Source organism: Choristoneura fumiferana, chromosome 11 (assembly GCF_025370935.1).
Source record: "Choristoneura fumiferana chromosome 11, NRCan_CFum_1, whole genome shotgun sequence".
NCBI classification, from domain to species: domain Eukaryota; kingdom Metazoa; phylum Arthropoda; class Insecta; order Lepidoptera; family Tortricidae; genus Choristoneura; species Choristoneura fumiferana.
In genome coordinates this window covers 8,536,008-8,553,576 of record NC_133482.1, presented here as the reverse complement: position 1 = coordinate 8,553,576, position 17,569 = coordinate 8,536,008, and the positions used below count along the sequence as shown (strand labels likewise).

Genomic DNA, 17,569 nt, shown 5'->3' with positions numbered 1-17,569 from the left:
GGTACCTTCGTTGTGATTGAAAATAGTCAAAATATAAAATGAACTATTTAGTACCTAATTTCTGACGAAGTTACTTAATTACTCCCTTTGAGAAATAATAGGTTTTTAACGTAAAGCATTCATAAAATCAAGCACTCGTTTTGTTTTGTATGGTGATGTACAATTGCATAAGGCTGCATTCACATTGCCCAAAATGAGACAAAAGAAAGCTTAATAAAAACAAAATAATGATAACCATGAAACTTTAATTTTGGTGTTTGTGCTACTTAACTGTTATTTTTTTTTTATTAATCCAATAATTATACGTTTTTTAAATATCAATAATAAATAACGTTTACATGTTGCTTAACGATAATTACCGATTCAGTGTAAGACCCTACAAGTGTCATTCTGACAGTGACAGACGACTGACATAAAACCTGACAGCTCCAACTCCAGCTGTAGCTTTGAGCTGTATGCAAGCTTGATGCAAGCTGAATGTGGCTGTAGGCTAGCAGTCGGGCTGTGAAGTATATCTCGCTTTGCCTTAAGTTCGTAAATAATTTTTCAACACCGATCTACTCAGATACACTTAAACATTGCAATCTTATAAGGATTATTAAACACAATGTCTTTAGATTCTGAAGATGAGTTTTCAGACTTCAAGGTAACAATAACATAGTTTGAAACAGACTTACCCAAAAATTTTATTTTATTTGCAATATGTTTATTCTTATTCGAAACTTCTACATTTTATTTTTAAAATATTTCAGCCGCCGCCTATATTCGAAGACCTAAATGAACGAGTGAAGGAATATTTGCTGAAACCGGAAAGATTGTCGATTCATAGATGGGAAAGATCGCAGACTCACTGGCACCGGCAGACCGACGTCGATTCGTTATTCAATATCGATGATGAGGATGTTGACCCTAGTTCTACTTTAGAGGTAAATAAATTTAGAAGGAAATTTATTTTTTCTTAGTTTTGTGGCGGCCTTTGAGGATTGGTCGCGGCTTTGAACACTCCAGGTGATAACCTAATTTAATTTGAGGGCACTTCTGCACTAATTGAAAAATCGTTGTCCTTGGTTTTTTTTTTTTAAATGTGGTGTTTTTTTTTTAACTTGTCTGATATTATACCAAAATAAAACTACCTATTTAATTACAGTTTTTCAAACACCCCAAAAAACGGTCCCCTGACATGTCCCCAACCCAGAACTTGATAAGTATTAGATAATATTAGCCATGTGTTACAATTTAGCAAGATTTCTCTATTGAACTTAAATAGGTGACTACACCATTGATGATAATAAAGTGCCTAGTAGGTATTTCAAAATATGCATGCCATTTTATTTACATTTTCAATCAAACATTGTCCCAAGAGTACAAAAACAGTACCCTGTTGCCTGATTATTATTAATATAAAAATAATTGATAAGATTGACATTTGTGCATAAATTTATATAAGTCTACACAATACTGTAGTTATGGTGCAAAACCAGTTTTACTGTTCAATTCATCATAATTTGAAGAGAAAGTTGACAGGGGACTGTTAAAATTTTCCAATTAGTGGAGAAATACTTATCAGCTGGTCATGATACAAAATTTTATAACATAAACAGTAGGTATTTGTAAAATTATATTCACAATCAATTTAGTATGTTTTAATTTTACAACTCTAAAGCACTTCTTTTAACAATTGATTGATGAAATAAATATATTTTATATACATGGCAAAAATAGAATCATTTTATTTGCAGGTCATCAGAGACCCTTTGACAGGTGAAATTATTGGTTTGGAGGAGATCAGCATACCCGTTGAAGATGATGATGACAGTCTCTCCATGTCCCGTGCTCCGCTGCCTCCCAGCTTGGCCACTCGAGGGGCGACCACACAGAGCCCGTTCCTACCTGCAGGTTTTGAGGAGGAACTGCAAAAAATGTTGGATGAAGCAGCACAGTATGATGAGATAAACATTAATCTGGATGATGAAGAAATGGGGAAGTTTTTGGGTGAAGGTAGGTTCTATTTTGACTGGATGGCCAGGAAGTGGTTAGAGAACCTGATTATGAAGTTTGAGGTCCCGGGTTCGATTCCTAGCAGAGGCAGATATTTGTATGACTAATACAATAAATGTTTGTTCTCAGGTCTTTGATGTATAAAATGTATTTAAGTATGTTTATCCGTTGCCTAGTATCCATAGTACAAGCTTTGCTTAGTTTGGGACTAGGTCAATTGGTATCATGTTGCATGATATTTATATTTATTTATTTATTAATACTTAACTTTTCCACTAGAGTAGTTCTAAAACATTTGCTGCAGTTATAGTCTGAGAGTCGGAGGCCTGGTGACCCAACATACAGGCTCCCTTAGTTCAGACACCAGTCTCCACCACTCACACAGTTCCTGTACTGTCAGCAGTAGCTGCCAAGGTAATAAGAAAGTGTGTAGATAATTTAGAGCACCACAACAGCTCATCCACTTCTGCTGCTGACTGTACTATATATATTATAGTGGAGAAAAATAAATGCTATTATTACCTACTTTAATGTTTTGTCTGTAATGAAATAAATATTGTTTTTGGTGTAAAACTACCAAGCAAGGTCTATGGAGCCACTATAGGTCTATGGGGGAGGCCATGTTCAACAGTGGACATCCAATGGCTGATATTATGATAATGATAAAGCTACCAAGAATCTTACTCATCTATGTCTTTTATCAGACGTTTTACTAGCCATTTAATTGCAGTCGGGTAATTAGGTAAAGATATTCTTGATAAATAAATCAATAAACAATACAACCGCATGTTCCACAGCTTAATTGTTAACTTTGTAACTAATAATATTCTTTCAGAGCTTCTAACTATACCTCCTGGCTGCAAAGAAGGTGTCCTGTTTGCTGAAGACGGAGTCACTGTACTAAATGGTCCAGAACAGAGTAAAGAAGAAACCAAAACTGATGAAAACCATGAAGACATTGATATACAGGCTAGAATAAACTTAGAAGAGGTTATAGACAGTAACACACATTTAGTAGGTAAGTAATAATTTTATTAGCCAACTCAAATACATAATAAAAAATTACAATACCCTACGGCGTGCACTGAGTTGACAGCAGGGTAGGCAGCGCTAGTGCTGGTGGCGCGTGCTGGAACCGACTCAATGCACGCCAATACTGACAGTTTTCTGAAAATACACCCACACCTGCAAAGCAATTTAATGAATGAGTGTCAGGTCTGATGTAAATAATACAGCTTAAACTTGTTTGTTTGTATTTTATCTGGAGCCAATTAAAGCCCTGAGAATAAAAAAGATCCATCCAACTTTAACAGGCTAGTTGTTATAAAATTAGTGTCTTGTTATTAACATATTAAGTTAATATTCCTTCTATATGTTCATTATAACTTAAATCTTCTCTTTCAAGTTAAGGTCGACATCAAATCACACCCTTTGTTAATTTGTCTACTCAACATCAACATGTTAGCCTAAATACGTCCCACTGGTGGACACAGGCCTCCTCTCAGAACAAGAGGGCTTGGGCCATAGTTCCCACGCGGGCCCAGTGCGGATTGGGAACCATTGAATCGCTTCGCAGGTTTGTGCAGGTTTCCGCACGATGTTTTCCTTCACCGCAAAGTTCGTGGTAAATTTCAAATGTAATTCCGCACATGAATTTCGAAAAACTCAGAGGTGCGAGCCGGGGTTTGAACCCACGACCCTCTGCTTGAGAGGCCACAGGTCAAACCACTAGGCCACCACGGCCTAGTTTGTCTACTAATTATTACTAATTTGTCTACTAATCTGCATTTAAATTTCTCAGGCCTATGGAAAGATGAGGATGAACCCCAACCAAAGTCCAAACTAAAAAAGCCACAGGAAACAGATACCACAGACAATGATAACTTCCTTGAGAGCACAATCATACAGCCACCGGTAGAGTTACCAGAAATTCCAATTTTGAACATCACTAGTTCCACAGCGAGAACAGGGGTTACTTGCACCGAGTGGGCGGAAATGATTGATGTTTCTCTACCGGTGCCTGACTTTAGAGAGAAGATTAAGGACATGGCACATTCTTATCCGTTTGAATTAGATAATTTCCAGAAGCAGGTATGATAAGCAAAACAACCTAATTTATTTTGGAGATAAGACAACTTGAAGCAAAACTCTGCAAAAATAGACCTACAATAATTTTATAATTGATTGACAAACGAAATCAAAAGGGATACTGCATAATTATGGAACTGTCCATAAATACTGCGCCTTTGTTTTTGGTCGTTTGCGGTTTCGCCATTGTTGTAGAACTCCCTACCCTTGGCAATTTGAGAACATCTAGGGCCTTGGCCATACAAATAAGGAACCTTGCAAAATTTATTCCTGTTCCAACAACTTTTAAATACCTACTCATTAACGAATGCACGAATTTTGCTTCTAAATATCATTTTGTGTTAGCATTGTTTATTTTGTTCTTTTGAATGTTAGTGCCTATACCAAAAAAAAACATTATTTCAGGCCATTTTAAAATTGGAAGAAGGTCATCATGTATTTGTCGCTGCGCACACGTCTGCCGGTAAAACTGTGGTCGCTGAATACGCCATCGCAATGTCCAGAAGAAACTGCACCAGGTAACTGAAAATTTAAATTTTTCATGAAATTTGTCACCATACCAGCCGGCTGGCCCCAGTTTTGTACTGATTTTTTTTTGTCTACAAACCTCGTCCTGACAATTATGGTGTTTGACCACTCCTGAATTTTCCATATCCTGTTATATATTTTACTATGAAAATATAGATATACACCTTGGTGGAAAATATAATTTGTAGTGACTCTTTGAAAAAACTATCTATCTGTCTCTTTCTAAAACGCTTTTCTCTATGCAGTATGTATTTAAATATTTATTTCAATCAATTTTACACTTCAGTTTCAGTCTAACAGTAAAAACCAACGCACTGTTGATTCTATACAAAGATTTTATAAAAGCTTTTAAAAAAAGAAAGATTAAGGTATAGTATAAAAAGTTAAACCAGAAAGGTATGGTATAGAGAGAGCACGATAAATACGAAGTTTTCCGGTAAAATAAGATGGAACACCATTATGCACACCTGTACCTATTATGAAGGGGCTGTTTCACCATCCATTGATTAAATTTATTTGACGGATTAATGTGTCTCCGTCTATTCGAACAAAACAAACAGAGACGGCATCACATTTATCCGTCAAATAAATTTAATCAATGGATGGTGAAACATTGGGTAAATATTTAGTTTTAAATTTAAATTTCCAGAGCGATATACACGTCTCCCATCAAGGCGTTATCTAACCAGAAGTATAACGATTTCAACAAAATGTTTGGCGAAGTAGGTCTGCTCACCGGCGACTTACAAATAAACGCCACTGCTCCCTGCTTGGTTATGACGACGGAGATCCTCCGGTCCATGTTATACTGCGGCTCTGACGTCACTAGAGACTTGGAGTTCGTAATCTTCGATGAAGTGCATTATATTAATAATGCTGAGGTGAGCATGTTAAAAAAAACCGTGATAACCTTTGAGCCCAAGATAGTCAAAGTAAGTCCAACCAAACCCTGGCCTGACCTCTAGTTCATATCGCCGTAGGACGTCCACTGTTGGACATAGACCTTCCCCACAGACTTCCAATTGCCAATCCAATCTTCCATTTGGAAACGGCCTGCATCCACGGTAAACCCGCGGCTTTAACCAGGTCATCCGTTCATCTGCGCACAACGGAAGACCAGCGTTGGCCTCTACGGCCAGCACTATGCTGAGCTGAGACCGTTTCGCGATTTCGCAAATACTTTCATTAATATTTACCTACTTTATACTTGTTTATTTTGTGTTTATGTAATTTGCGAAATGCGAATAAACGTTTTCTATATTCTATTCTATCTGGTTGGTGAACGAAATACGTTACATTTTCCTTTCCGTAGTCTCTCAAATACTTAGAACTTTTCGGTCCCAATGGGTATGTTGTGTTGCTTAAAAAATCGTTGTTTTCATCTAGTTTTGTTTTTTCAGCGTGGCCACGTATGGGAAGAAGTTTTAATATTGCTTCCCGCGCATGTCAGCATAGTTATGTTGAGTGCAACTGTACCTAACACCCTTCAGTTCGCTGATTGGGTAGGACGTACAAAGAAGCGTAGAGTTTACGTCGTTTCTACGCCCAAACGGCCAGTGCCGCTGTGCCATTACTTGTACACAGGTGAGAAATTACTGTAACAGTACAAAAGGAGGACACTTGATATTCATAACTTACCAACTTAGAAAATAATATTACCTACTTAGGCTCTCGTGAGACATATTTGATCAAAGAAAAATACAACCAAATCCCGGGTCCCGTTTAATTTTGTTTTGTTCAAAAGTAAAAGTACTACTTCAAATCTTTCTTTTAAAATTCTGAAAATGGGATTTCTTAATAGTAAAGAGATGACGGTGGTAGTTTTTTTTGACATTCATAAGTGCTTGTTATAGCCTAAATTGAATAAAGATATTTTGACTTTGAGTAAAGAGCTATTAGCAAATAACAATGATTGTAATGGCATACAATCTTTTGTTTAAAAAAACTTGTTCTGCCAAGGTTCCGGCGGTAAATCAAAGAACGAAAGGTTCCTAGTGATAGACCAAGACGGCAACTTCAGGCTTAGAGGGTACAACGATGCCGTAGAAGCTAAGAAGGCCAGAGAAAACGACTTCAAGAAACATTTTGGACCAAAAGGTACCTTTTACATTTTTTTGGCCTTTTACTTTTTAGATCATGCTTAGTTTTTTGTTAATATACAAGGTAGAAAAAATCGATGGGCCCTGAAGGTAAATTGCCTGAAATTCTTTAAGCTAGAGACACTGACGACAGAGGCGGAGCGGTGCTGGCGCGGCGCAAGGCGGTACCGGTTGTAATATTCGAGCTAACATGAAAGAGGGGCGTTGTCAGTGTGTTTCTAGCTTTAGTTAGCTCATTTTACAAAGAAAACATTGTTTTATTTTCAAAAATAAACTAAACTGCGTTCAAAGAGTTTAATCACTATTAATGGACGCCCTAACTGTTTGTTGGTGGTTTTCAGGCGGCAAACAGTTTATGAATCCAAAAGCAGAACAAACTATGTGGGTGGCCTTTATTGATCATTTGAGACAAAATGACAAGCTTCCGGTTGTTGCCTTCACTTTATCTAGAAACAGGTAACTAGTTTCGCAAGCTTTTATTTATTTAACTTGAAACGTTAGTATTGGTATTATACACTTGATAAATACTCGTAGTTTGTTGTGTTTGTAAGTTGTGGTTTCATAATTTGCTGACTGATTTTCGACAACTTCCTGATTGAGCTATAAATGAGTTAGCAAACTTAGCATACTTAATTGTAAGTTGTGCAATTCTGGTGGTCCGGCCAGGACTGTCTCCACAGGACGGAACTCTTCAACAGTTAATGAAATTGACTTGAAACTTGGTACGGATACGCAGTTTGGGTGAAAATACAAGTAAACAAACATATAAGCAGTTACATATTCGAGAGCAATTGAAACGGGTTTCGTATGGTACAGCAGCATTCGGAAGTAGTCGTGAATTCCAAATTTTCACGATGAGAACGAATTCTTCACTACGTCTGTACAGTGATCTAGATTTATCTAATGCTTATCCCAATATTCCCTCGGTATCGGGATGTACACATGTAAAATTCCGGAAACTCAACTGCTGATTTCAGATACATGAACTTTTGCACGACTGTTCTTCATACAACCCTTTTAGGGCACGATATAATTTTTAGGAATTCTCTAGGCAAGGGAATGCGGGTGAACCAACAAACCTTTTCTCAAACATGATATGAAATATTGACGCTGTGTTACAAATAATAGACCGAGAAGTATCGCGCTGCAGGCGCTACTTCTCGGCTGCTGGCGCGCGGTCACTCTGGCGGCCTGCAAAGAGATTTCATACAACTTTTCCGGCCGCTGGCCTGCAACGCGACCGTCTTTTGTTTCAACGCGAGATGTAGCACGGCCCGCGCCCCCGTCCCGCGTCAGCAGCCAGCGCGATACGCACGCACACAACAGGGCGACGAGACTAGCGTCCCGCCAGCTGAATTTCTGTTATTTTTATTTTATTTCATGTGATGTTTGAGAAAAGCACTATACAAGCCTCGGCCAGCCTCTACAGTAATGCACTATTGTAATCCGTTCGCTTTCAGGTGCGATCAGAACGCGGACAATCTGATGTCCGTGGACTTGACAACGGCTCATGAGAAGGGTCACATTCGAAACTTCTTCCAAAGATGTCTGCAGCGGCTCAAGGAACCGGATAGAAAGTTGCCACAGGTTAGTGGACGTCCTTTCACGTAATATTCGTTCGAATATGTGTCTCAAAATCAAATATCTATCATGTAGGGTATTTGACACCATTAGGTTACGTTTCCACCGCAGAGATGTGCGTGGATGCATTGCGAGAAATAAGTTTACCTATCTTCGCTCCGCCGAGCTTTTTCCACTAAAGCTATGCTAAGCGAGGATAAGTAAATGAAGCGTTTCCATTGTTTCATGGTAAAAAAACACATCCTCGCACATGTCTCATGGAAACGCAGCATTAAGACGCAATCTTAACGATTATTATAAAAGCGAAAGTGAGTTTGCTTTTTCTGCGTTCACGCCTTAACAACAGAACCGAATGCCATGACACTTTGTAATACATTATTCCTATTACAAGTTTTTGATCTTCTAAATAAGACGATACCTTCTATCCTGAAAAAAATCGTTGTTCTTGAGGGTGCGCGATAAACGGGTTCGGTGGCTAGTACCTATTGAAAATAATATGTGCCGTGGCTTAGATGCGAAAGAATGCACTGAGCTCTACAAATACCTACTCAAACATTGCGGCCATTTCCGATGCTCTGCGCTTCCGAGTGCGCCCGCGTTGCGAAATATTGATATAAGCGACAAAATACATTTTATTCGTTGAGAAAATACTGTCATAGTTTTAGAAACCACTTTGTTACGAATTTATTAGAGCATATTTGACTTACATACCACATGTAATTTAGTAATAAATAATGCGAACATCTAGTGTTTCTAAGAGGTATTTTCAAAACTAAAATCTATGGTGTTATTCTTTGCTGGCAACTCTGGAAAAATGTACAAAGGAACCCTTTCTCCGAAATCATACACGAACTTACGTATAGTGTAGATAATTATAATAATTAGATGAATAAAATTGTTTTAGGTGCTCAGATTGCAAAGAGTACTCGAAAATGGTATTGGAGTTCATCACAGCGGTATTCTGCCACTTCTCAAAGAAATCGTTGAAATGCTTTTCCAGTCTGGTCACGTAAGTATAAAATATTGACATCCTATAAAATAGGGATATACTGGTCCAGTACAATAATCATAGTGCCATTTATAACCGCCGGAAAAGCGTCCATGTTTTAAAAAACTTTTGTTTTTGAATTTGGTGTAATTACGGATTTACAATTCATCTGCTAGATCATTCACTCAAGCTCAGTCCAGGGTAATAATAATACAGTTTTTTTGGGTTGAGCCGTGTTAAGGACCAAAGAAAAGTTCCTTTTATTTACTTGATTTTAGGTTTCAAAATGTACCTATATGCCACTGCGGCTGGAAATGAGTCGACTCATTTTGAGTCACCGTGCGGCACGAACTGGACTTTTGCATAAAACCGAATGCAGCAGAAATTACTCGGCTCACGAAGATGGTCGCGTGCAGGAAAAATCCCTTACGGATGCGGAAGTGGGGGCCCAGGCAATACCAGACGCTCACCGCCTAAAAAAACCCGGTTGCACGTCCCCGACTTCCTAGAGATTATTACGGGAAGGAGAGGGTTGGAAGAGTTTCTTATCTACCGACAGAGTCTTGCTTCAGTCATTTGCTGGAAAGCCGGGAGAGCTCCCGTTAGCAGATAATGATCAACACTAAACCCAAGTCCAGTAACAAAAAAAAAACAGACACACACATACTCTGAAATTACTGGCACCTGAAGTATCCCATCTTAGACCTCTAGGTTGGCAACGCATCTGCAATACCTCTGGTGTTAAAGATGTTTATGGGCGGTGGTGATTTCTTACCATCAAGAGAACCACTTGTCGTTTGACATCCGGTCGAAAAAAAAAAAGAAAAAAAAAACATTACATTACACACAACATAATACGAGTACAAACTGTTACGCAAATAAATCTATTTCTCATTTAATTTCTGAAAGGTCAGTCATTTTTGTTGATCCTCATTGGTTTTTCCGTCGACCGACCGAATACAGTACTTTTATCAAAAAGGGTGTTAATTTTTTTTTTATCCAAAAGGTCAAGATCCTGTTCGCGACAGAAACGTTTGCGATGGGCGTGAACATGCCGGCTCGAACAGTGGTGTTCGACGAGATCACCAAGTTTGATGGCGTCGAGAGGCGGATATTGGCGCCGGCAGAGTATATTCAGATGGCGGGACGCGCAGGGAGGCGAGGTTAGTGACTAATGCGGAAAAGAAGAAAAAGTTTTGCAAAATTAAAGGTCAAAGATATGCCACTTCCACCACTACGTGTTTGAACTTTTGTATAAAATCGCCATAAGACATACAGTGACATGGTACTAAGGTTTAAAGATATATTTGGCCGAGGTGGGTCTCTATAATCAAACATCAGTTACATCACAAAAACAAATCATAGTTACATAGTCATAGTTACATAATTTTTGAAAATCATGAAATTTTTTTTTTGTGATAATTTTTGCTAGTAATTTTTTTTTTTTTGGCGATTTTGGGGTTTTTTTTTATTCATAACCGTTTCGATGAGTATTTCAAAAGAGATGATGCTCGAGATTATTTTTTATAGACAATATCGATGGTAAACCTATCGTGATCAAAATTCTTGCTACTTGTCTTTCCCTTGTGGTAATAACGTTTAACCAAGCGGTCAAAACGCTCTAATATTCATCATATAACAATTTTCATTTAGAATTCCTTAACACTAATATTTAGTTGTTTACTTACATTAAAGTGACGCTAAATAGTAAATATCGTGTTCACCAGGTCTCGATGATACGGGCACGGTGATTATTCTATGTAAAGACGGAGTTCCCGACCAGGTGAAGCTTAAAGGCATGATGCTGGGCATACCGCAGAAACTGTCGTCCCAGTTTAGACTCACCTATGCTATGATACTGAGTCTCTTGCGGTATGTTTTAAAAATATTTTCTATTTTTATTTTCTATAATGTAACTTTTTTTTTTGCTGACTTGGATCATACACGGTTTTTACTGTGTCTAATACTACGGCCATCCTGTGCATTATGTAATTTTGTATAGGGTGGGTCAATAAATTTTTTAGTGTAGCTTGTGGCCATGGTAACGTCTCCTGAGTTACTTATTAAAAGTATCATTTTGTGTCGTACAAATCAACTAAAAGTTAGGAATTGTCAGTTTTAAGGCAATTCCTTCATGGCCCATCTCCTAAGCATGCTAATAGTATAAATTGAATATATTCACACTAGATTTTTTAGCGGCAAAATTTACAATTTTTTCAAACAGCTGCAGTGTTATACCTGTCTATACATTAAAATACATGACTCCCATAAAAATCATATAAGATAGATACAATTGTAACTAAAATGTTATCGTATATATTTCAGAGTGGCCACAGTGTCCGTCGAAGGTATGATGCAACGTTCATTCCGTGAGTTCGACCAAATACTGAAATCGGACAGCTACAAGAAACAACTGCAAATCGCGGAAAAGGAATTCACAGAAAAGTGCAGTACACCGCTGCCTCCACACTTGGCGCCATTAGCGGTATTCTATGACACAGCAGCAACGTATATCGATGTGCTGAATGATATCATGCCGATACTGTTGAACCAGCCTAAGGTGCTCAAGGAATTGTTGCCGGGAAAGATTTTGATTGTATCGGCGGGACCTTTTATTAATCAACTTGGGATATATCTGAATAATACAGGTTTGTATACAAACTTTACATAATTATGATCATAAATATCTGCTATTAGTAAAAAACTTAAGAAAATTACCCGTTGTATGTAGTATTAACGTGTCTGTATAGGTAAATCGACGTTCCATGTTCGAAAATGTACTTAAGACCCGTAACAATTCTGTGCACTACTACATATAAAACGTCATCTTCTTAAGTTTTTTACCTATACCGGCCTATGTTCAATGGTCCTGTAAATAAGTGAAAGAAAGATAGTACCCTATCCGGTGGGGATTACCATAAATCCTGCTATAGTGCACCTCTATGATGCTCAAAGTATACGTCTGCGTAATTTCAAGTCTTTAGCTGGGTTTAAAAAGTGTGAGATATATTTCTTCGGGACTATGCGAGACACTTCTATTTTTATGCACATTCAACTACAAAGATACCGATATAGCCCTAGTTACAAAAATATGTACACACGACCTTAATGTTAAGTCAATAAAGTCGCGTACCTATCGGTAGGTACATATTTTTGTAACTTCGGCTGTATTAATCTAGTTGACTGTACTATCTGCTGATAGGTACTTTTGAAAACTCACAGCAGGGCGCAGCATTTTGGTAAGTAAAGTTCTCATTTTCGCGCCGTAAAAAACTTTACGTAAACGAAATAGTGGCGAAAACTATTTTAGTTACAAATTTCTTTTGAATTTCAGGTCCTCGTCAAACTCCATTCAAGGTTCTAGTTCTGAACACGGTGGTCCAAGACACAGCTAAATACAACTTCGATATCGATGAAAACTGGTACAGGATGTTAAGCTTCTCTGCTCTCTACAACGGCATAGGTAATATACATCCCACCAAAACATTTCTTGTAAAATCAGTTGTCAAGACTCACAAGCTCATAACGCTCAGAGTTAAAAGTCTCTTATCCTCCTAACGCCCAAGTCAAATTTTCGATTTACAAACATCAAACTTTATGTCATTTATGATAGAGTTTGATTTAAAATGACAACAAGTTCTTTATAAAGGACTCTGGGTGTTAGGAGGATATAGAAACAAACCCTTAATTGTACAATACCTAATTCTATAGGGACCAACTATACTAGGCTAAACTCTAAAAAGCCTAAGGGGCTGTTTCACCATCCATTGATTAGCATTAACCGACGGTTAAATGTAATGCCGTCTCCGTCTATTCGAACAAAATAAATAGAGACGGCATCACACCTAACCGCCAGTTAATACTAATCAATGGATGGTGAAACAGCCCCTAACTCTACAAATTCTAATCTTATGAACTCTTTGTTGTTTATCGTTGATTGTTTCACATGCACTAGTATACGTATAGCCGATAGCCTAAAAATTATTTAAATGCAATGGTGGAAGTTACAAACTAGATTTACTATTTAGCAAGGTTTGGTGTTGAAACCGACTTAGCTCGAAGAATATGCAAGTTCACACGAAAATCAGATAACCGTTGGGGGAAAAAGTCTAGTGGCGATAACAAACCGGAAGGCGAAGCGTTGGCAGGTCTGCCACTAGGTGGACTGACGACATCAGGTGGCTTGCGTGCAACTGGTGAATTTAAGTGGCGAGTTGTCGTTCATTGTAGCGTTCTAAGAGTCAGGCCTTTGTATGTATGTATGTAAATACTTTATTGTACATAAAACACAAAAATAATACAAAAAGAAAACAACAAAACAAAAGAGTACAAAGGCGAACTTATCCCTAAAAGGGATCTTTTCAAGCTAACCTAAACAGGAAAGGAAAACTTAAAGATAGGCGAACAGTAATTTATGCACAGTGAGAAGAAAGGAATAGGTATATAACATATAAATAAAAACACTTAATAAACATATATATATATATATATATATATATATATAGGCATAACATCTGCCTGCAGAGAGATCTCGATTGTAGCCTCTCCCTACAAAATATATATATATAAATAAATATATATATATATGTGTGTGTGTGTACACATATTGTAGGTATATTTATTTGACAGGTACCGAAGAAAGCACAATGGACCACACCATCTTGTGCTTAGCACCAAAGAACATAGTAGCAGTTACTAAGACCAATCTTAAAATTGATCCAAGTATTATAATAAAGGACTGGGAGCAAAGACAGATGCCGCGGTAAGTTGCCATTAAATGTTTGTAAAGTTTTTAATGGATAAAGATAAAAAATTAACTAGCCGAGGTTCAGCTGGTACGGAGATTATACCCTTAACGAACAGCCAGACAGACAAAATGACAGTATCCGGCCTTAAAGATTGCTCATCGGTCTTCGGAAAAAGACAATTGGCTGTGTACGACGATTTCCGAACACTGGCGACCGTCCATCAATCATCGTATTTATTAATTAATTATTTATTTTTAATAAAAGTTAGCCTATAAATTCGTGGTATGCTATCACGATTCCAAATGAAACCCTTATCCATAAAACTGTTTTAGCGTGGGAATGTAACACGTACTTATTTACACACTCACAAACTTTCGCATTTTTTATTAAGAACCAGGAGCTCTAAAATAGCCCGATAATGTTTTTTTAGCCAATCGAAGACCTCAAACAGTAACGCAAACTTCTTATCGCAGATTCAAAGACGCCCCAATCGGATCAAGCTGTGCAAGCGCAATACAAGAGTTGGCTCGCGTCTCGCACGCCGTCAAAACCGGCGCCACCAAGCTCGAGCACGTCAACTTGACGCAGTCGCTGGCCGTGTCTACGGGGGAGATACTGCAGCTGTTGGATAGCATGAGCAGGTTAACGGTGAGTATAAGAGCTGAGCGTTAGTGACGCCGTGAAAAATGTCGCCACAAAGCTCAAGCACGTCAACTTGACGCAGTCGCTGGCCGTGCCTACGGGGGAGATACTGCAGCTGATGGATAGAATGAACAGGAGTATTAGAGCTGTGAAGCGTCACTGACGCAGCTAAAACCAGCGCCACTAAGTTCAAATTCAAATTCAAAGTCACCGTTTTAAAGCAGCGGTATGGCCTGGCCGTTTCTTAACTTGTTGTAGTCGCTGTCCGTGTCTACGGGGGAGATACTACATTTGGTCTTTAAATACAATTAGAATCTGAATTTTTGTTGCTAAGTACTTCTTAAATTTCTGAACACGACTCTATTGTTAACGGCGTAAAAGCGTGTACAGATATTTTTGATCAAGTTTTTGCTCAGAGGTTTACCAACTCGACTGTAGGTACATATTTCTTTGATAAGTTTTGGTGTCACCAATTCTTAGTATAGGTTGCTGAAATCTTAACAATACGTTTTGATTTGGCTATCATTTCATTGTCCACAATCATTCTTTACAATTTCAGAACGAGCTAGCGACCCTCGAAAAATCTACAGACATAGCGAACTTTAAATCCGAATTCGCAATAGTCTATGAAAGAAAACAGACTGAACGCAAACGAGACAAATATCGTCGTCTGCTCTCATTCGAAAACTTAGCTCTCTACCCGGACTACCAAAGACGCCTTATGGTTTTAAGAGAGTTAAGCTACATCGACGAACACGACAGTGTCATCTTGAAAGGCAGAGTCGCCTGCGGTATGGGGACCAATGAACTTATTATAGCTGAATTGGTGTTTCGAAACGTGTTTACGGATAAAACGCCGGCGGAAATAGCGGCGCTGCTCAGTTGTTTTGTGTTCCAAGCCAGGACTTCTATAGAGCCGGTGCTGACTGACAAACTGGCGCAAGGGGTGAAGGCTATTGAGCAGATCGACCAGGAGTTGACGTCTGTGGAGTCGAAGTATTTGGTAAGTGTTTATATCGATGATTTGATTAGTTTTTCGCAATGACTACGGAATCCTATTTCGGGCGTGTCCGACACGCTCTTGGCCGGTTTTTATATTAAGGAAATGTTTGGCTCCACTTTCATCCGCCTTCAACTTTTTTCAGTTATATTTCAAACAACTCTATTTTCCAGGTGGGTCAATTTGAAGGCCAAGCAGAGAGACTCAATTTCGGTTTGGTCAAAGTGGTCTACGAATGGGCGCTTGAAAAGCCCTTTGCCGAAATCATGGATCTCACTGACGTGCAGGAAGGCATCATTGTTAGATGTATACAGCAACTGTTAGATATATACATTTTTTTACTACAAAAAAAACAAAGGCTTAGAAGCTTTTAAAATACAATTTGGAACAGTACCCCTAGTGTAAGTTTATTACAAAAAATCGTTAAAATCTCAATTTGTATGGAAACACGAACAGCGCCTCTAGCGGAGCGTTTGCGATGTTCGTGTTTCCATACAAATTGAGATTTTAACGCGAACGCGATCGAGACGTATTTTGTAACCGAAAACTTACATTAAGGGCACAGAAAAAATATGAGTCGTGACTTATGATAGTTGCGGTAATGGCACCACACGTCACTATGCTATTAACGATTTACTGTCATTCGGTGCAAATGGAATATTCCATTCGGGTTTAATAATTAATTTACAACGAAAATAAATTTAGTTCCAAAATCATAATGGTCATTCAAGTGGTTAATATCCATTTGCACCGAAAGTAAATTCTATTATAAAGTATACAGTATTTTGATTAAAACTACTATGAAGCAGATACATAATTACTAAAATGAAATGCATGAATCACATATTGGCTAGTAAGCCAAGCATTTCGCCTAATTACATTTAACGGGGTTGATTTATTCGCTTTTGTTCTATTACAGCAGAGGTTTTCAAGTGTATGCGATTCGTACAAAAGGTGTCAACGAGACCCTATTAATAAGCATCCGCTATCCGTTATGTTACACATATTATGAGTATACTGTACGGAACCCTTTAGGTACTCTACTTGCAAGTCCGACTCGCACTTGGCTATTTTTACTAGTGTGCCGTGAAACTTGGATGAATGAAAAGTGTGCCGTTAAAACCAAAAGGTTGAAAACGCCTGTATTACAGAAATGTTTTTTTTTTACAGTTGCTCATAGACGTGAAGGATGCAGCAGTGGTAATTGGGGACCCCAAGCTCCAAGCCAAGATGGTGGAAGCTTCGTCAGCGATCAAGCGAGACATCGTCTTTGCGGCGAGTCTTTACACCACCCAGAAAGAATCTGTATAGTTTAATCATATAATTTTTGGGTCATAAGAGAAATTAATTAGATTTTATAAAGGTTTCTATACTGAATTTTGACTTTTATTTTATTAGTAGCTAGTTTTACCTGACATGCATTGCAATAGGTAAGTATAAGCAAAATGGGAGATTTACTGTGAATAAACTTCATTTGTGGAAAGAGAAACCAAATTTAAAACCTCGATCTAGAACACTTAAAATGGGCTTTTCCAGAGACAAAGCAAGCTAGATCGACTATTCGTCCCCGAAAACTCCCACATACCAAATTCCATCTATGTCATTAGAACCATTTCCGAGACCACCAAAGGAAATAAATATAAGTATAAGAATTGATAGTTTATATGTATCACATAAATAAGAATTTTTGCATTTCCTTTCCTTTTACTTACCCAACAAAAACCAGACTAATACGAGAGTGTCTAACAAGACGTGCGGTAGGACAGGACGAGTATGGCAACCGCACTATGTCTGCTTTCTTTTCTCGCTACTTCCACATCACATCAAGTGTGTTGCTAGGATAGCGGCCTGAAGCATACATAATAGAGGAATAAGCAAAAAGTTATCATTTTTGTTC

The 17,569-nt window shown here is 38.1% G+C and overlaps 1 protein-coding gene across 1 annotated transcript; it reads left to right on the top strand.

Annotated features, from left to right (window-relative positions):
• Window positions 1-428: 428 nt before the first annotated feature.
• On the top strand, window positions 429-17,049 carry tst (superkiller complex helicase subunit twister). Its single transcript, XM_074094405.1, has 21 exons — window positions 429-646; window positions 753-926; window positions 1,740-1,998; window positions 2,834-3,016; window positions 3,800-4,089; window positions 4,492-4,604; window positions 5,264-5,495; window positions 6,015-6,198; window positions 6,574-6,711; window positions 7,055-7,169; window positions 8,174-8,300; window positions 9,199-9,303; window positions 10,289-10,445; window positions 11,010-11,154; window positions 11,608-11,930; window positions 12,617-12,745; window positions 13,912-14,044; window positions 14,504-14,678; window positions 15,232-15,675; window positions 15,846-15,996; window positions 16,841-17,049. Exons 1-21 carry the CDS (start codon window positions 608-610, stop codon window positions 16,981-16,983), a joined length of 3,759 nt encoding a protein of 1,252 aa, XP_073950506.1. The 5' UTR covers window positions 429-607; the 3' UTR covers window positions 16,984-17,049.
• Window positions 17,050-17,569: the final 520 nt, after the last annotated feature.